This window comes from Hipposideros armiger, unplaced genomic scaffold (assembly GCF_001890085.2).
Source record: "Hipposideros armiger isolate ML-2016 unplaced genomic scaffold, ASM189008v1 scaffold_233, whole genome shotgun sequence".
Taxonomy (NCBI): Eukaryota; Metazoa; Chordata; class Mammalia; order Chiroptera; family Hipposideridae; genus Hipposideros; species Hipposideros armiger.
This window is the reverse complement of record NW_017731583.1, coordinates 1,363,047-1,384,668: the sequence shown is the minus strand read 5'-3', so window position 1 is coordinate 1,384,668 and position 21,622 is coordinate 1,363,047. Positions and strand designations below refer to the sequence as shown.

Sequence of the window (21,622 nt, the reverse complement as noted above, 5' to 3'; positions counted from 1 at the left end):
GCAGCACTTCCCAGCCCAGAGAGAGGTCTCTTGGAGGCAGGACATTAACAAGGACCCAAATGTTTAGGGGCCTGAGCTCCACACCAAGCTGGTGGAAAAAGATGTGTAAAAACAGCGCTCTGTAAATATGGCACAGAATTACCCTTTTTCTACCAACGCACAGACACATCTTCAAGAAAGAAGAAAGAGGAGAGAAAGAGCACACTGATGGAGCACCTGCTTTCCATGAGGGCCTGTCTTAGAAAAATGAATGACTGTACAACCCTAAACCCAGTCACAGTTTTCCATCACAGGAAAAGGTCCAAAGAGAGAGAATGGCACACAGGGCAGCCCCTCGGAGCATGACCTCTCCAAAGTGTCCTAACAGTGGGTCAAGTAACTCAATAAACACTTTTAACTAACATCCAAAATTAATAATTTAACATGTAAGAGGCCATAATTTTATTTTAAAAAGCTAAAGAAATGTGTTGTTCCATAATCTGCGAACTGCTCCTGAGCCTCATGACAAAGGGACTGTTTTATTTTTAACTTCATAAACCATAAGAGATTTAACTTAGTGAAATTAAATTAAAATCAGGGTGCTTCCCGAAGGCACAGGCCTCTTCTCACCTCTTCTGGTAGAGTAATGCTCAGCTCTGCATCGGCCTGGTCCACGAGTCTCGAGTGGAAGTAGCTGCTGCATGCTGCCAGCACGGACCGGTGCGCGCGGAACGGCTGGCCCTCCACGAGCACGGTGACGTCACACAGCACATCCTTCTTCCGCTGGTCATCGAGGCTGAGCAGCACGTTGCTGCTGTGCACCGCAGACTCATAGGCAAACACCGAGCTCTCAATCAGAGACATTCTGCGTGACAAATGGGGCTGGGCAGTTCAGTGAAAGCATGCTTCTAATTGTCATCAGACCTGTAAAGACACACGCAAGATTTTGTTTAAATAAAATCCTGTTTACAATGTTTTCAAAAATGACAGTGTCAAATATAAATTAAAATACCCATCACTAGGACAAAAATGAAAACAAAAGCCTCTAGAGAATCTAGGAGCATTTATTCAATTTACCTCATTTTAAAAGGGGTCTTGAGGGCTGGCCGAGTGGCGCAATGGTTAAGAACTGGCTTGGGACGCCAGAGGGCCCCGGTTCGGATCCCACATATGAGGGCCAGTGACACTGCCCTCTACAGCTAAGATGCTGAACAACAGCTCAACCTGGAGCTGGGCTGCCGTGAGTCGCCGGTGACGGCGTAGGCTGCAGCCCCTGCTGCGGTGGGTTGCCATGGGCTACTGTGTGTAGCCAGCAGCCAGCGTGAGCAGCCGTCCAGAAGCTGGCGACTGATCCGCCTGGCCCGGGAAGAGCGCAATGATGGTGCCAACTTGGGCCAGTGAAGCAACGTCCTCCACAACTAGACTGAAGAACAAAACAACAGCAACTTGTCTGTTCCCCTTCCCCAATTCCCCAGCACTGTTCCCAACCCCCCTAATTCCCCAATAAAAATCTTTAAAAAAAAAAGGGGGGGGGTCTTGATAGCAGTTTTTCTAACTCATTTTAGGAAAAAGTTCCTCAGGATGGGGGAAGAAAGAAGTTTTTGAACCAAGGATTACACGACTCTCTGAAAGTGAGACATTTCATACTGAGAAAACACCTACAATGAGCAAGCAGATGGGGCTGGGGCATTTCTGGGTGGCACGCCATTCCTGTCACTTTAAGACATTAATAGGCATGTGTGGGGGTCATCGGCAGTTACGGTTTGAGATGGGACTGAAGAGTGCAGCAGGCACACGGTGTCCCACCATGCTCCATGCCCTGTCCCCCAACATCTGACAGCTGGTGGGGACTTAGTGCTTCCTGACAAGGGATCATTCTACAAAAGGTAGAGTTCCTCCAACACAAAGCAGCAAATGACTTCCTTGAGAGAAAGGCTGAAATCTGTCAGGCCAGACTTTAGGAACGAGTCTTTTCATATAACAAGTCTCACCTCACACTACGAAGTGTGGGCAACAAGTACAAGTCCTTCACCATTCAGAACGTGGATTACTATTCATAGAAACTCTTGGGTTTCTCAAAATGTTAAACCATAAGCGAAAGTTATAAAAAATGTATATTTTTAAAAATATAAACATATAGCAGCCTCCAAACATTTTTTGATCACATACACGCTACCTGCAAAAAACAGGGTAGCCCCATCAATAAATATATGTATGTTTGTCTATACATTTCAGAAATGCGCTACTATTCTTATATATTAGGTGTTTTAAAACACACTGAGGCTGAAAGTAAGAATGAGAAGTTCTAATGTTTTCTTCCAGACCCAGTGGCCAGTGGTGAGCACCCCCAAGTTGTGTGGCGTACCCCACTATGGCGTGCTGACCACGCTGAGGGAGGCTGCCGACCTCCTCACGGGGATCATCCCTGTGCCGTTCACTTTTGTTCTTCTGACGCCTTACTCACTGCCTGAAACATGAAGGGCCTCAAATGTTCAGTGACTGAAAAAATGTCACTATTTTCCGATCCACTCTACTCCAAATACAAACGAAAGGAGAAATAAGGACTATCAAAGTTCAGACAGACCAGGCCCAGATCATGGGTGAATTCCACCTCAAAGACAAGCTGTTTCACTCACAAACACATGAAATGCATCTCAAAACTCTATTCTACTTGTGTGTTTATTTTTAGTGTTCAATATAGCTGAAATATAGACCCCCCACCAGCTCTTTCCTATAGGTTTTGTTCATAAACATGTTTAAGTCTCTCCAGAACCATCCGAAAAATACCAACTACTACCAGCAAATACTCAGTAAGCTCTAATTCTGCACTAGGCACTGACTCCTCATGACGCAGATGCTCTCATATCATCCCAACTATGCAGAGGAGGAAACTGAGGCTCAGTGAGAAGTGTCTTGACCAAAACCATTAAGATGGAGACGGGGGATTTATACCAAGCACTTAACCACTCCATGTTTTGTTTCTAGTTAGTATTTGCTGAATGCAAATGGATACCCCTGGCAGTAACGTGGGAAGCCAGCCAGGTTTTGCTAAAACCTCATGCATGAGAATAAGGAAATGGGCCTCACAGAAAGCCAGGAACAAATGAACTGGACCTCAACTTCAGAAAGAGGACTCTGGACTCTTCAACACTGGACCCTAAAGGTTCTTTGGATTCCATGGGCACTACAGCAAAAAACAATCCCCGTACCTTCGCTCTAGAGCTTCTGCTGGCCCACATGTGTGCCTATGTGGCCTGTTCACTACTCACCTCAAATTCCAGAGAGAGAATATATTCTTGGCTCATCCCCCGTTTAAGCAGTTTTGGGTGACAGATCACCTCAGATGTTCACAGCCAGCTTACAGATCTGCTGTAAGATACAGATTTGGATGACATGCCAACCCCAAGTCCCATCCATTACAGTTGAGAGAAGCTAGAGAATCAGGGAATAAAAGAAACACCGGGAGGTCCCCTCTAAGAAGGGTCAGTCTCCTCTAAAGAGGACTGAGCACACGCAAACCAGGACTATCTTGCTCCCACCAGAAGCCGGGGACTCATCCCTGACACCTCCCTCCAATCAGCCCCTGTATCCAATCTCTTTCGGATACCTGGTGCCTCTGCCTCTCCACACTGAGCTCCTTCTGCACTGGACTGTCACAATCCAATCCAAGCCATCAATGGCTCTTGTCTAGGTAGACGTTTACTTTTTGCAATGGCTTACAAGCTTACCCACGTACAAATACACTGGGCTGTCGGAAAACTCATGACGTATTTTTTCTGTTTTTCGTTGCAAAAATGTGTCATGACTTTTCCAACAACCCAACAGTTATATAAAATAAAAAGTGAAACAAAGTCTCACATATTAATGTTTTATTCTTATTACTGTCAAGTACTCTAATTTCTACTCTGTTCTATTAAAAAAATTTCCAGTTGTGATCCACTCAATTTCAAGAACCGCTAATAGACCATGACCTCATGCACTGAAAGCACAAGCCAAGTAGCTACCAGCACAGTGTCTAGAATCATATGCTCTCTGTGTTCAAATCCCAGCTCTGCCACTTACTCACTATATGGCCTTGGGCAAGCTGCTTATTCTCACTCGTTTCCTCACCTGTAAAACAGGGGTAAAGGCAGCACCCAACTCGACTGTTGTGAGGTTTTACACGAGATAATAAGGGTAAAGGGTTTAGCATACTGTCAAGCCCATAGCAAACAAATAATAAATATTAGCTGCTATTATTGATGATAACAAAAGCTTCATTCCCATCAAGCACCCCCCCCTTTTTTTTTTTGGTGTAGTAAAGTCGGCTGATGCTTCATTGCTTGGGGTGAGCAGGGGGCGGGGTGGGGGGTGCTCAGGAGCTCTTGTTGGGGGTGGCCTGCTTCCTCTTCATTGTCACGGGCTCCGGCTGTGCAGGATGGCGCTGGCTCTGCTGATGGCGGCCATGCGCAGGACCGGGCAGTACTTGTTCTTGTGGATCCGGATGCTGCTGAGGGGGGCCTGGGCGTTCTTGTTGATGGTGGTCCACACACAGGAAAAGGCTGGCTTTCGCTGGCTGGATCTCTGCTTTCCGACAGCCACCACCAACCACCACACCTTTGCCATAGGCAGCTGGCTCCACGCCCACCATCTTGCAATGAATAAGCCTGTTGTAGCAGAAGGAGTTGAGGGCCTTCATGTTATTGGGTTTGGCGCCATACATCTGCTGTTCCTTTTGATCAGGAAGCTGGAGTAGTCACGTCCAATCACCTATTGCAGATGCCCAGCTCCTCTCGTTGCCGTGGCCAGAGACAGAAGGAGTCCTTCAAGTCCTCTTGATCCCTTCTAATTTATTCTCCCACATCAAAGTGATTCCTCCATGGCTAAAAATCCTATGATGCCTTCCAAATGTCTTATGATCAACTCAAAATCCTCAGCATGTCCTCCAAACCTGTGTGGTCAGGTTTTCTATCTATTAATCCAGCTTTATCTCAAGCCTTGGTCTCCCTCTCTTGCTGCTCTCCAGCCTCACCATCATTCCTTCCTGCCCCACTGGCACCAAGCTCCTTCGGACCGCAAGGCCTTTACATGTGCTGTGGCTGCTCCCTGGACTTCTGCTCTTCAGCTGGCTAACTCCTCACCTTTTAGGCCTCAGCTCAAATGTCAAAACTTTTACTTGTTTTCTGACCTCAAACATATAACAGAGTACCTGGTCCAATGCAGGTATTTGTTTCTGAATGAATCACTTGGCCATTTTTAGTATAAACCCAAAACCTAGATCATGGACACCTTCCAAACACAGCGCAGTCCGCTACTCTAATACATATGGGAACAGTAGCACTGAGACAAGCACTCAGGGGAAGTCCTTGGATAGCTTTTACAGAGCCATGAGGTGTGAAAGGGAGCCCCAGCTCATCCTCTGGGAGCTAGAAATATACCTGCAAGACAGGTGACCAAAGAAGAGCAAGGCTTGGCAACTATAAGCACAGCCACTGCAACTGACTTGTATGACGCCACCTCAACCTTGGCCTCACTGGCATGGGGCACTACAGAAAGCTAACCTGAAACAATCTTCCGAATTCTGAAAACCATCTAAGTGGTCAGTAATCCATTTTTACCCAGTAATATAACTATCATGTTTTCCCGAAAATAAGACCTAACCAGAAAATAAGCCCTAGCATGATTTTCAGGATGCTCATAATATAAGCCCTACCCCAAACATAAGCCCGTTAAGATCATCAGTCAGACATGACTGTTTGAATAAATGCAGATTTTTATACATGAATAAATGTTGATTGTTGGAGCAAAAATTAATATAAGACCCAGTCTTATTTTGGGGGAAATACAGTAAGTAATGACTAAATTAGGTAAGAATGGCGTATATCCTTCTAATATCTGTCAGTCACCTTCTAACATTTCTCAAAGCTGAAAAGTAAGATATAACACCCCAAAGGTTCCAGACCTAAAATTCTGTTAATTGATTAATACCTAATTTAGATTCCTATGCTACACCCAAATTTTTCTATATTCTTAGAAATATATATTATTGCTAAAATTCAAAATAAAGGTTTGCTGATTCATTCAGTAATACTGAGAAAGGATGAACAAGCATTTTAAGGCTTCCTGCACCTCAATTAGAAAATAACTTCTGCTCTCTGGTCAATATACACAATTTAAGTTTTAATACAGTTGCCACTTCATGTTTTTGCTTTCAAAGTCATAAAGAAAAGAAAACACAATGCTGTGGCTTTATCCCATTTTAATAATTTTAAGGATAATTTACTTAAAAAAAAAACAAAACTTTGAAAGATCGCAGGTAAATATCCATCATGGAGCCAGGTCTACAACGCTTCGTAACAGGAATTCAGAAGGCAATGTGTATGAGGATGAGGTTTCGTGTGTATAAAAGAGCTGGCATCTTCTTTACCTCAAGTCGCTCAGGGTTTCTTTTGTTTGTTTTTTTAATTCTCCATGTAGAAGCACACACAAAATTATCTGACACCAAGGACTCATTTAAAAGAAAAAGACTATCATTCAATATTCTTTATCTTCACTGGACAACAATGAATGTTCTTTCTAGAAGAGCTTACCTGTGCCCAACAATAAACTAGATGCCATGAAAATACAAATAAAACACAGTCCCTACATCCAAGAAGAAATAACCCAGATGTTCAAAATAAAAATGATGCCTTGGGGCAAAAGAGACAACAATGATCATGATAATCAATTTACACAACAATGTGGGTATTTCTAAAGATCTATAAAGTGTCTTCAAACAAAATCTACTTTCTGATCAATTCTCATTTAACCATAATATTTAATTAAAGAGAACAGTGATTTCCAAAATAGTTATATTAGCCTAGGGTTTATGTGTGTGTGTGTGGGGGGGGGTAAACATAAGCAATTAGTGACCCTGGATACCAGAAACAGTATCCAGGCAATAGGTAACTGTTTTGGCCTTTATAGAAAAGCAGTGCCTCCACCTGCAGCCTGGTCAAGTTCCTTAGAACCTGACTTACCCTTCTTTCTAGTAGCCATGGGAATCTCCACCTTGTCCTCTTTACTGCTTCTGCCTAGCACACCTCCAGCACTCTGTCAATTACTTTTGCCTCACTCAATTTCAGGGCAGGGTCTCCAATGGCTTAGAAGACAGGCAAATTCCTCTTATCATGTCATCATTCTTGGCTCCCTCCTAAGCTTCAAAATCCCCTAACCCAGATGTTGTTACAAGATACCCAGAATTTAAGCGCTCTCTGGAAACAGGTGACCCTTACCTTCTATTTTTCATGTGGATGACAAAGACACAACAGTATCATGTGTGATGTGTGTATACTTTCAGTCCTTTTTCTTTCCTCTAATGGCCTTTATAAAAAAATAAAATAAAAAAATAAAATTTTTATTTATTTATTTATTTATTTTTATTTAAGGTGGAGATGCCCACAGGAAAGAATTTCTTTAAAGACATGGCTCTTCTTTTTACCATTCCTAATTTTAAAAATCTTAGCATCAAAAAGTCTGTGGGACGACAATCCTGAAAAAGAACAAAGCTGGAGGTAACATGCTACCTGATGCCAAGGCTATAGTAATCAAAACAGCATGGTACTGGCATAAAAACAGACATACAGTAAAACCCTGGATTGCAAGTGACTTGGTTTATAAGTGTTCCACAAGATGAGCAAACATTTCTAATACATTTTAACGTGGTAAACAAGTGATGTCTTGCAATACGAGTAGTTTGTTTCCAGAACGCATTATGCTCACAAACCAAGGTATTACTGTATAGATCAGTGGAACAGAATACAGAGCCCAGAAATAAACCCATGCCTATATGGTCATTTAATCTATGACAAAGGAAGAAAGAATATACCCTGGGGTAAAGATGGTCTATACAAAAAATGGTGCTGGGAAAACTGGACAGATACATGCAAAAAAAATGAGACAACCACCTTCTTACACCACACACCAGAATAAACTCAAAATGGATTAAAGACTTAAATGTAAGACCCCAAACCATAAAACTAGAAGAAAATACAGGAAGTAAACTCTCAGACATTACTGTTAGTAATATTTTCATTATCTCCTTGGGCAAGGAAAACAAAAGAAAAAAATAAACAAATGGGACTACATCAAACTAAAAAGTTTTTGCACTGCAAAGGAAACCATCAACAAAACAAAAAGAGATCCTACAGAATGGGAGAAGATATTTGCCAATGATACATCTGCTATGGGGTTAATATCCACAACTTACAAAAAAAACTCAACACCAAAAGACAAACAATCCAATTTAAAAAAATGGACAGAAAACCTGTACAGATATTTCTCTAAAGAGGACATACAGATGGCCAACAGGCATATGAAAAGACATTCAACATCATTAATCATCAGAGAAATGCAAATAAAAACCACAATGAGATATCACCTCACTCCTGTCAGAATGGCCATCATCGATAAAACAACAAACAAGTGTTGAAGAGGATGTGGAGAAAAGGGAACCCTTGTGCACTGTTGGTTGGACTGCAGATTGGAGAAGCCACTATGGAAAACAGTATGGAAGTTCCTCAAAAAAGTAAAAACAGAACTACCTTATGACCCAGCAATTCCACTCCTGGGTATCTATCCAAAGAAATCCAGAACATTAATTTGAAAAGATATACGCACCCCTATGTTTACTGCAGTGCTATTCACAATAGCCAAGATATGGAAACTGAAATGCCCATCAATAGATGACTGAATAAAGAAATGTGGTACATTTATACAATGGAGTATTCCTCCGCCATAAAACAAACATAAAATCTTACCATTTACAATAATATGGATCGACCTAGAGGGTATTATGCTAAGTGAAATAAGTCAGACAGAGGAAGACAAATGATCCCATATGATCTCACTTAATATGTGGAACCTAAAGAACAGAATAAACATATAAACAAAATGGAAAAAAAAATTACACATTTCATGTTCTGCATTAATTCTTATTACACACTGATCTTAGTCAGAAGAGAGCAGGTCCAAGAAGTAACATTACAGGGTGCACAGAACTGACAGAGGAGTGAGACTGTACAATCATGAGACAGTATTTCATTGAACACCCCAGAACCCACTACCTGCCTTCCTCTTCCCTAAAAAAAAAAAGAAAACTACTGGGTTGAAATTTAAAAAAGAAAAAAAAATGTGTTTCTTTATCCAACATTTCCCTTACATACGCTTTCTAGTGATAAAGTAATTAATGACACCTAAAAAAGTCTGTGGGAATTACAGAGACAACAATTTAAGTTGGGGTTCTTCCCAATGTTCTAAGACTTGACTCACCTGCCAGGAAGAGCCAAGAAGCAGCTCAGTGACCAAGATTTGCTATTTTCTTCAACTTTTTGCAGATCTTAATATCACACTTGTTTAAACATCATATCTGATAATCATATTTTCTAAATCCATTTCTCTCAGCCTTATGAAAAAAATCTTAAGCATGACTGGATATGATATATGCATGAACATATCAAAAAGGCCGAATGAAAATGGAAAACAAAAGTTTAAAATTAAGTAGCAGAAAGCTTTTAGCAACACCAAAAACAATGACATTGTTTTTAAAGTACTTTTATGAAGATATATAGGAAAGTGACCCATCATTGTATGTTAAAGCTATACAACTAAAGATGCCATAACATTTTTTAAATGGGGGGCAATTCACTACAATTTTTACGGCTCATGATTATGTCAACATTATGTTAGGTTACATACAAAGAAAGTTGGGTTTTTTTCAATTACTATTCTTAATGTTAACAATTACATTTTAATCACTGATCTATTTACTTGGCATAATTCCATATCTGAAATTATAAAGCTAATGTTATACTTAGAGGTGAGCAGTTTGAATGGCTACAGAAGTTTGAAGAAGTTGTTTACAGATTCACCTACTAAGAGGTCAGAAACAAAAGGTGGGTTATTTTACTTCCCAAGTCAACAAATCCAACTTTGATAATTCTCAGTAATAAGTTTAAAATAGCTTGGAAGGGAATAAAAGAAGAAAAGAAGGAACATAGGAAATCCAAGCTACAAAAGCAAAACAAGAATAACTGATTCCGGGGATAAATTTTGGGCCAGAGTCCAACATCCTCACAGAATGCCGGCATTTTGAATAAACCTGCTTTTCTTTCCACCAAAAAAAAAAAGAATAACCGATTCCACTGTTACACTTTCTTAGTACAAAGAACTTAAGAAACAATGAAGTCTTTTATTTGCTTAACATATTTGGCAGCTACTTGATCCTTAAAAGGATTGTTATATCTCAATGGAATAAGACTGTTATGAAAATATGAACTAGCAACTGGAATTGGTCCACACCAAGAAAGCTAATTTATTGAATACATATTTTGTCATGTATTTGTTGGTCACTATTTTATTTATCAACTCTAAGTTATGATTACACAGAATAAACTGCATATTTACAGTGTACAATTCAACGACTCTTGACACTTGTATATGTGCATAAAACCATCACAACAATCAAGACCTAGAAATGTCCATCACTCCTAAATATTTCACATACCCCTTGAGGTCTCTTCTTCCCTGTTCCCCATGACTTTTATATGAATGAAATCACACATTATGTACTCTGGTGCCGGGTTTCTTTCACTGAGCTTAATAACAATCATACTGTGTACATCAGCTATTTCTTTTATTGCTGGATAAGATTCCATTATATGGTTATACCACCATTTGTTTATCCATTTAACTGTTGATAGACTACTGTAATAAAGGTGGACAACTACACTGTTTCCAGTTTGGGATTATTGTAATAAAGCTTCCGTGAACATCTGCATGGACATATACTTCAATTCCCTTGGGTAAATAAATACCCAGGAGTAGAAGAGCTGAGTGATGTGGTTAGGTATATGTTCCACTACTTAGAAATTGCTGAACAGTTTTCCAAAGCAATCGTATGTTACATTGCTGCCAGCAGTGTCTGGCGATTCCAGTTGCTCCACATTTTCACTAACCCTTGGTATTGTCAGTCTTTCCAATCTTAGCCACCCTAATAAATGCACAGTGGTATCTCACTGTGGTTTTAATTTGCACTTCCTGATGGCTAATGATATTGAGCATCTTTATAGGTGCGTGTTGCCCATTTGTATATATTCTTTTCTGAAATGTCTGTTCAATTCTTCTACCCGTTTTTGGTTGGGCTGTTTTCTTCTTATACTGAGTTGTAAGAGCCAGTGAATTTTTATTAGGATTGCAACGCATCTACATATATCAATGAATCCATGTATCAACCGACATCTAACAAATTGGGTCTTTGGATATGTGAACATAGCATGGCTCCCCATTTACTTAGGTCTTCATTAATTTCTCTCAGCATTATTCTGATGTTTTTAGTAAAGTTTATTGTATAATTGCCTATCTTTTGTTAAAAGTTTTTCCTAAGTGTTTTATGGTTTTTTGTTTGTTTGTTTTGTTTTGTTTGTAGTTACTATAAATGGACTTGTTTGTTAAACTTCATTTTCTGGTTTTCTGTTGCTACTATGTAAACATTAAATTGATTTTTTAAAAATATTAACCTTGAATTCTGCAGCCTTAATTAACTCACTAGTTCTGATAGTTGTTTTGTAGACTCCTTAGGATTTTCTTTGTACACAATCATGTCATCTGCAAATAGAGTTTTATGCGTTTCCCATCTTTACACTTGTTTCTTTTTTTTCCCTATTGCAATGACTGAATAGTGAGACTGTGTGAGAGGGCATCCTTGCCTTACTCCCTTATAAGGAAAGTATTCACACTATAGGTTTTCTAAGATGAGAGACTGATAGGCAGAAAGGGAGGTGCAGTAGCTACTATCCTTCCAGTTAACTTAGGGTGCCTATAAAGGAAAAGAGTGAAAATTTCCTAAAACGCCCCTCAAGAGTGAAATTTCCAAACACACGCAGCCTCTTCCACCACAGACAATCCTAAGATCCCACAATCCGGGATTGGAGATGAAGACAGAGTGGTTATCAGGGAGCACACCTAAGAACTGAAAGTCTATCGCCACCTCACAAACATAGCAGCTAGCTGTTCTTAGAGATCACTGTGTGGACAGTACAGAATAGCCTTTTATTGCTTGGTAACTCCTCTGCCAGTTGAGCAAGTTACTTTACATAAATCTTCCATTGCTCTGAAAATTTTTGTTTTTTTGTAAAGTAGGGACAAGAATAGTACTTTTTGTTGGAGGACCAAATCAAATACCATACACGGTGTTCTTAGAACAGTGCCTGGCATGTAATTAATGAGTACTCAGTAACTGTTAGCTATTACTTGAATTTGATGCTAGAAACGTTTTTTGAGTGGCACAAGGCAAGACTGAAACTAGGAAAAGAAGAGTAACAGCACACAACTTAGCTTCCCAGTGCAGCATAGATATAATAACACAAACATTGTTCACTGGTTTTCAGAATAGCCAAATAATGTAAGACTTAATTACATTTATAGGATGGAATGTAAATATTAATCACCTTGACAAAATAAAAGTAAAACTGACAGGCTGGGCGATGGAATCAGAGAGAACTAAAAGAAAATATAGTATTTCTATTTGACTTAGAATGTGCAGAGTCAAAAGATACTTCCTTAGGTTAATGAGGCCAAATTTGAAAAAAAATAATAACAACAATAATGTTGGGAGTTGTAAAGGTAACTCTATAGAACAGAAATGAAATAATATGATTATAAATATAGGTTAGGAGATGGTAGAAGCAAACAAAATCAATATCAACAGTAACAGGAAATCAACAGAAATATCTTAGGTTCATAAATACTCATAAACGTCTTAGAGACAGAGAGGTAACTACCAAAAAAATTAAATAGCAGAAATGGATAAAGATGAATATTAACCATGAAGAATTAGAGGTCGGATGGGATGCAAAAGATGAAGTTGCTTTATGATAAATCTCTCCGTATTTTTTAAACCAAGAACATGTATTACTCTGACTAAAAATACAAACTAAAAAGATGTTTAAATAGATAGCAAACAAAAAAAGTAAAACTCAGTTAAGTCTAAACTGTTGACAACTTGGTTGTGAGTCTTAACGCAACTTTTTAAGATTCTACAAACAGAAAACGAATTTGATAACAGAAAACAATCAACCTTTAACTAAAATTAAAAATTTAAAATTAAACCTTGACAAAGCCAGATGGAAAGGGTAGGAAAAATATAGTAAGATTTCTTCTTGTTTGGGAACAATAAAATACATGCTGTTTAATGATTTATTTTAACAGCAATACCAATTCAAATAGATTCTTTAAAAATTTAAGGGTATCGTCTAAAGAAATGAGCTGTTGACCTGCCAAACCACTAGAGGACCAGCTCTCTAACATAGAATCTGATGAAATCTGTAGTGCTTTCACCAAGAAAACCACTCAGAATGAAATTTTGCATTTTCTTTTGGTAGAACTGACTAATTAAACCATGAGCTGATTCTTTGAGAAGATCAATGAAATGGACAAACTTCTGCAAAGTCTCACCAGGAAAATTGAGGGAGAAAATGAATACACAGCATTCCTATTATCATACAAAACATATTGTAATAGCTCTCCTCTTAAAATAAAATTTCTTGATTCTCCCCATACTTTCCTATCTACAGTAAATTCTATTCCCCTTTACTGAACTCCCCCCAAAAAAGCCATTTATATTTACACCTTCCCCACTTCCCTCTCTTCCCGATTTCACTTGAGCCCACTAATATCAGGCTTCCACACACACACTCTGAAAACCACTTTGTGAGGATCAATGATCTCCACATTGCCAAATGGCAAATTTTCAGTCTTCTTACATAGCCTCTCAGCAACATTTAATAGGTTAATTATTCCTTCCTGAAATCTTTTCCTCACTTGGCTTCCAGGATACCACAAGCCTCTGATTTCCCGTCTCACTGGCAGCCACTTATCCATTTTTTTGTGTGGATCCTCCTCCTCTTCCAAACCTCTAAATGCTAGAGAGCCCAGAGCTTACTAACTCTTTGATTTATTTCTCCTCTTTGCACACACTTCCCAGGTGAACTCATCTAGACACATAGTGAAGACATGATCACTCATGGATTTACTATACACTCTCATATTTGGTCTAATCACGACTACCCTCTTGAACTTCATATTCATGTATCCAACTGCATAGTCAAAATACTACCTGTATCTCACATGTAACATGTCCAGAAACCTTGGTTCCTCCACTTCTAGTTAAGACATATGTCAAAGTATTAGCAATGACTAAATCTAGGTAATTTTTGTTTGTCAAATTCTTAACTATAAACACATACTACTTTATAATCAGAAAAATGTTAAAATAGGCAATAACTATAAACAAATGTGCCTTCATTAAAAATGCAGTTCATATTTATTTCGATTGTCTTGAAGCCTCCCAAAAAATGTCAGCTCCTTTTTACCCCTTTATAACGGATATTACCTCCAGTCATCAGTGGATATTGGTTTCTCACTATGTAGAAAATTCATGGGCAACTCTAAAACACAGTAGCCTCCACTGATATGTTCACAGTAATCAGTGAAGAAAAAAATTAAGTGTTACAGAAATCTAAATTAAAATGATTTGATGTGAAAAAAGAGAACCCTGTTAATGGAAAAGGAAGAAAGACCCATCAAGTCAGATCTAGCCCTATGAACAAGAGCAGTGTGCATCCAAGAGACTTAAGTACTAGGTAGATCCCATCCTACTTGTCTCACAAAGCCCTTTGAAAAGGATAAAGTGCTAATCAAATCACAGAATTATGAAATGCAAAAGAAAATCAATTTTAGATTGTTTTAACACTACCAATAGGATAATACTAAAATGAACAAGAGTACTCAGATATAATAAAATCTTTGCTTGTATTACCAACTATGTGATTTGTAAGATACCTGACAACGCTTCAGGTTCCCCATAAGAAAAACAACATCAACGCTTACTTTAAGGATTGAATGGTCTGGCACACTGAATAGCACAGGGCTTGCCTGGCACAAGATCACTAATATTTTATCATTATTATTGCCATTATTATGCAAGTGACCAAAATAAAACTTCATTTTAAAAGGTTCTACAAACCCAAGAGTTAGTTACAAAACTGCAGAGATTTCTGAACCTTTAAAAATAAAAATTCAGTAAGCCTAATAAAGATCTCAACAAGTCAACAAAATATTAGCAAACTGAATTCAGCAATACATTAAAAAGATCACACACCACAATCAAGTGGGATTCATTCCTGGTATGCAAGATTGGTTCAATATATGCAAATCAATTAACATGTTACACCACATTAAAAAATGAAAACAAAAATCTTGTGATCAAACAATAGATGCAGAAAAAGCATTTGACAAAATACAGCATCCATTTATGATAAAAACTTTTAGCAAAGTGGGAATAGAGGGATCATATCTCAACATAATAAAGGCCATATATGGCAGACCCACAGCTAACATAATACTCAGTGGGGAAAAGCTAAAAGCATTCCCCATAAGATCAGGAATAAGACAAGGATGCCCATTTTCACCACTGCTATTCAACACAGTACTGGAAGTTCTAACCACAGCAATCAGACAAGAAAAGGAAAAAGCAACCAAATTGGAAAGGAGAAAGTAAAATTGTCATTATTTGCAGATGACATACTATATATAGAGATCCCCAAAGACTCCACCAAAAAACTATTAGAACTGATAAATGAATTTAGTAAAGTAGCAGGATACAAAACTAACATTCAAATAAGTTGCATTTGTATACACCAATAATAAACTATCAGCAGGAGAAATCAAGAAAACAATCCCTTCACAATTGCTTCAAAAACAATACAATACTTAGGAACAAATTTAACCAAGGAAGTAAAAGACCTGTACTCAGAAAATTATAAGACATTGAAATGAGAAAATAAAGAAATACAAATAAATGGAAACATATACCATGCTCATGAATAGAAAGAATTAATATAGTTAAAATGTCCATTCTATCTAAGGCAATATATAAATTCAATACAATCCCTATTGAATTACCAATGACATTTTTTCACAGAACTAGAACAAATGACCCTAAAATTTATATGGAAGTATAAAAGACCCTGAATAGCCACATCAATCTTGAGAAGAACAAAGTAGGAGGTATCACACTACCGGACATCAAATCATACAAGGCTCTAGTAATCAAAACAGCACGGTATTGGCATAAAAACAGACACATAGATCAATGGAACAGAATAGACAGCCCAGAAATAAATCCTATATGGTCATTTAATCTACAACAATGGAAACAAGAATGTATATTCTGGTAAAGACAGTCTATTTAACAAATGGTGCTGGGAAAACTGGATACGTGCAAAAAAAATGAAACCGGACCACCTTGTTATACCATACATAAGAATAAACTCAAAATGGATTAAAGACTTAAATGTAAGACCCAAAGCCATACAACTCCTAGAAGAAAACATAGGAAATAAATTCACAGGCATTACCCTTAATAATATTTTTAGTGATAAATCTCCTCAGACGAGGGAAACAAAAAAAAAAATAAACATGTGAGACTACATGAAGCTAAAACATTTTTTCACAGCAAAGGAAACCATTAATAAAACAAAAAGACATTCTACTGAATGGGAGAAGATATTTGCTAATGATACACCTGATAATTGATAAAAATCTCATACAACTCAACATCAAGAAAACAAACAACCCAATTAAAAAAATGGGCAGAGGACATGAAGAGACATTTCTCTAAAGAGGACATACAGATGGCTAAAGACATATGAAAAGATGCTCAACCTCACTAATCATTAGAGAAATGCAAATAAAAACCACAATGATATACCACCTCACTCCGATCAGAATGGCTATCATTAATAAATCAACAAACAACAAGTACTGGAGAGGTTGTGGGGAAAAGGGAACCCCGGTGCACTGTTGGTGGGACTGCAGACTGGTGCAGCCACTATGGAAATCCGTATGGAAGTATCACAAAAAACTGGAAATGGAACTACCTTATGACCCAGCAATTCCACCCCTGGCTATCTAGCCAAACAAATCCAAACCATGAATTCAAAAAAATATATGCACCCCTATGTTTACTGCAGTGCTATTTACAATAGCCAAGACATGGAAATAACTGAAATGCCCATCAGTAGACGACTGGATTAAGAAACTGGGACATTTATACAATGGAGTGTTACTCAACTATAAAGAAGAATGAAATCTTACCATCTCTATGATGGACCTAGAGAATATTATGCTAAGTGAAATAAGTCAGACATAGAAAGACAAATACCATATGATCACACTTATATGTGGAATCTAAAGAATAGAATAATTGAACAAACTAATCAGAAACAGTCTCGGAGATGTAGAGAGAAAACTGAGGGTTGCTAGATGGTAGGAGGGTGAGGATGGGGATGAAGGTAAAGGGATTAGAAAGTACAAAGTAGCAGTCACAATATAATCACGGGGATATAAAATACAGTATGTGGAATAATCAATAATGTTGTAAAGACTATGTAGGGTGTCAGATGGGCACTGGACTTATCAGGACAATCACTTCATAGACTGTGTAGACGCCTGACCAGTATGCTATACACCAGCTGAATAATATTCCCTGTCAACCATAATTCAATATATATGTATATATAGTCATGGGATGTAAAGTACAGCATAGGGAATAGAGTCAATGGAATTGTAACAGCTATATATGGTGTCAGAGGGGTTATCCTTTTGTGGGGGTTGTAAATGTCTAGCTATTACGTTGCTTTGCACACCTGAAACTAACAGAAAAATAAATAAAAAAGATCTCAACAAGGTAAAACAAAAACAATTAAAATGGCACAAGTCTGCTCAAGATAATTGCTAATTTCACAGGACTAAAGATTTTCTAATTAAAAGAGCACATTTTTCCAGTATGACCCACTTTACCACTTCTGTAACAGATGAAGAAACTGAAGCCCTTGAGAGGGTAACTTAAAAGTTCAAAAGGTCATCTTCCCCCAAGTCTAAATATCACATTTAAATTCATATTACATGACATAAGTGGTGTGTGTGTGTGTGTGTGTGTGTGTGTGTGTGTGTGTGTGTTTGGCGGGGGGGGGGAGTGGGGGTGGAGAGGTAAAAGTGAAGAGAGAAAAAACAAGAATAGAAGAAAATGCCTCAAATACCCTCTGTGTGTGATGAGAACAATGATAAACAGATTAAAAGGGTATTTAAGAAATAGAAAATTTACCCTTGTTACTCAATATTTGGGTAATTAATTTCTTATTAACACATCTAAGATTACATAAAAAATTTCATATATCACTGAAAGGAATCTGACACTAAACAATGCTGAACTTAAATCAAAGTCAATAGTTATACCCAACTACAAATGGAAAACTCAATAAGGACAGAATGCTACGAGATATTTCACTAAAAGTTACTTTCAATACAGAGTATTACATGTCCATGTCCTACATTCAAATTGAAATATTAAAGATTCTTCATAGGTTATTTTGTTTTCAAACTGTAAAAGTTATAACCATAATTAAAATTATTTATTTCTGATTACCTAGAGGAAATGAAAGCCCTAAAACAAGATCATAGTCAGAATGACCCTCTATAGGTCCAAGAGTTGATACATATAATATGCAAAGTAACTGAAAAAAAGAAAGACAACATAACAACCAAAAAAGTGCCCTTCAAATTCCCAACCACTCCTTAAATACCATTTGGCTCCAACTCATAATAAATTTGAGTTTAAAAAAAAAAAAAGAATTAAGAGTAAAAAACGTTAAGCAACAATTTTAATTAAACAAGGCAGCAGTTACAGTGGAGCAATTAGAACAGTGCATGAGTCACAGATTTGAAACTTTTTAATTTAAGGATACTAAATTAAAATGATTTAAAAATAACCTAATCCACTAATCCCGGACAGCCACCATAGTGCTACAGTATCTCAATATACACAGCTAAAACTAAAATGTTTAAATCCATTTCTTGTTATTTATGCTAACTTGGGAATCAAATATCCACCTTTAAAATGTGGCTTTCCAAGCTGTAGACTTGACACCTAAGCTCTCAGTAGCCACTCCAAAATATAATAACCAGAAGATTTAGTCAAATAATAATAATTTGAGGCCCATAAAAAAACATTTAAAAAAGCTAAAATATTTCTCAGTTCAAATATTATCTGAGGAACAACTGAGTAGGTAAATACTATTGTTTTTTTTATTTTAGACAAAAATTATTTTGGCAATATTATGTCTTTCTAAATTCTATCCAAGAAAGTAATACCATTTCAGAAGCCGCTCTAACCATCTGTCACAGCTTTTATGGTTATTATCAAATAGAAAAAAAAAACTATTAGCAATTTTATTTAATTTTATTTTATTAATTTCTATTTTGTAAATTTACAACACTGTTTATGTATTTACATGACTTGTCTGCCTTTCATATAGTATACAACGCTCCAAAGCCTGGGATTGAGAAGAAAGACACGGATGACACAAGAAAGTCCTCTGGACATTTCAAAGCGTTCTGAAAAGTTTAGGAGGGTTAGAAGAACACTGTGCAAACTTAAAGCGGCATTCTTCTTGAAATGTGAAAAGAATGGCAGATGAGCTAACCACAAGACAGCCTTCTATTCTAGGAGGAGAACGTGTCTGGAGAGAGAGGGCAATCGATGTTCCTATTTGTATCCCCAATTCAAGAATTTGGGCTCCAAAGAATCCTGGCCCATCCAGTCAATGAATCAACCACTCTACTCAAGCCAGGCTAGCCAGCCTCATCATCGCTCAGGGGGAGCCACAGGTATCACAGGGGGGTACGCCTTGCAGATTAAGCGCGAGAGAGCGGTTCTCTTGGTATGCATACAATCAGAAACTGCAAAATATAATTATATATTCTCCTTTCCCTGAAAGTATTACAAGAATGACAAAGAACTTCAGAACTGTTTAGAATACTGAGAGAAATATATTCCTCTATATGTAGTTTGGAGGGGTAGATCAGGCATTTCCAATTTTTAAATATAATTTTTAAATAAAACATTAGTTTGATCGATTTGATTATAAAAGTAATACTTAGTCATAGTAGGAAATATAATGAGATAAAATGGGAAAAAAAGTCACCTACAATTCCAAACCCAAAGACAGCCACATTTTCTTTTGCTCCTCAGAAGTATGTGTCTGCGTGTGGTGGTGACGGAGCAGGCAAGGGTGCTGCTGCTGACCCCAGGGCACCACTCATCCCCTCATTCTCTAACCACACCTTGACTGGACTCACAAATCTCTACCTGAGGTCACGTGTTTCTGGGGAAGCAGACTCCAGGCCCAACTCAAGATGAATCACAATCCATTTAAGCCAATCGCAGTGGTCCCATTTCCCTGATAACGACGGATTTAGGCATAGGCTCATGTGCAATGTTGGCCCATGAACACAGAGGAGATGGCTGGATGGCATCTACTTATGAGGCTTTGGGGAAAGGGTTTTCTCACTGATAAGAGTCATCCCAGGAAAAAAACAGTCTTCTTCCAAGAAACTTAGTCATACTTACTTTTGACACTTGACCTTGTGGCAGCCATCTTGCAACCATAAGACAAAAGAAAGACATATCTTGCATCTTCAACCTTTTCCCACTGACCTTAATTTTAAATACATACATACACAGACACCACCTTCCTGACCTAACCTCTCCCTACTAAAATCTCTACTCTCTACAAAAGAGTTGTCAAAACAAGCTGTTTCCTCCACTAAATCATTTATCACTGACATTCCTCATTTCCCAATTTCCCAAAAGTCAGGCTTTTCATACTCTATGGTTCCAGGGCACACTTTACATGTTGCTATTACAGCAATTAACACGTGCTCTAGTAACGGTTTGCTTGTCTACTCAACTGTATGTCCTGAAAAGCTCAGTATTGCCAATATCTACAAAAGTCCCTGTCACATAAAGGCATAAATATTGTTTCATAAATCAAATGTAAACCTAATACCAAACATGTAAGCATACCACAAATGTTGAAATGAAGTTAGCAACCCTACTCTCTACACACACCAAAAGCTGACTGTGTTTGTGTGTAAGTATGGGGAGAGGGGCAGAAGGCACAGGAAGGTAAGAGAAGAAAGTGCCTTGAAACTTAAAATCACAATTCCTCCTTACTAGGGATTAGACAGCGACTTAAAGTCAACTCAACAGAAAGAGGGGAGGACATTTCCACACTGGCATCCGAGAAGCAACCGCAGAGAACTTGCTAGTATCTGAGCTCCTCTGCCACTGGTGAGCACTGCTGCCAACCTGCCCATCAAAAGGAAAAGGTGTCCCAGCTGTCCTGGGGTCTGGAACAAACAACAAACTAGGCCAATGACAACAGGCATGCCCTCTGAGGCAAAACACATTTTTTAAAAAATACAAAGAAATATATCTAGGGTTTTAAAAGTACTCGTGACAGTCCTTTACCACAAAGAGTCAATTAGGTAGGCAAAGTCCATAGTAGCTACAGGCTCATCCCTAACTGGCATTTCCTTTGATTTCTCTGGGTGACAGACAGGCATGATGGCAAGAAAATTGCCAATTTAGCTGGGCAATTTTCTATTTCAAAAGTCTTTTACTAATGTGGAAAAAGTGATTAACAGGGCGAAGGGCTTTTTTTACTTCTCCTTCTAATTAAAGTGATAAATTCTGTCTAGAGGAGAACCTTGAGCCATGCTGGGA

At 38.1% G+C, this 21,622-nt stretch overlaps 1 protein-coding gene and 1 pseudogene across 5 annotated transcripts in view; both read right to left on the bottom strand.

Moving 5' to 3' along the window:
- BACH1 (BTB domain and CNC homolog 1) overlaps positions 1–21,622 on the bottom strand; it is a 45,745-nt gene that overhangs the window by 16,708 nt on the left and 7,415 nt on the right. For 3 of the 5 annotated variants that reach the window (XR_002125393.1, XM_019654985.1, XM_019654989.1), the window contains exon 2: positions 610–903. Coding sequence is in view for 4 of the 5 variants with exons in the window: in XM_019654985.1 (XP_019510530.1) it covers positions 610–843 (234 nt within the window). In the remaining variant the exon portion in view is untranslated. Of the gene's footprint in view, positions 1–609; positions 904–1,056; positions 1,077–3,248; positions 3,514–21,622 lie in introns of those variants that run through there. The other 2 variants (XM_019654986.1, XM_019654988.1) reach the window with 2 other exon arrangements.
- LOC109389431 (60S ribosomal protein L28 pseudogene) lies at positions 4,334–4,681 on the bottom strand (annotated as a pseudogene).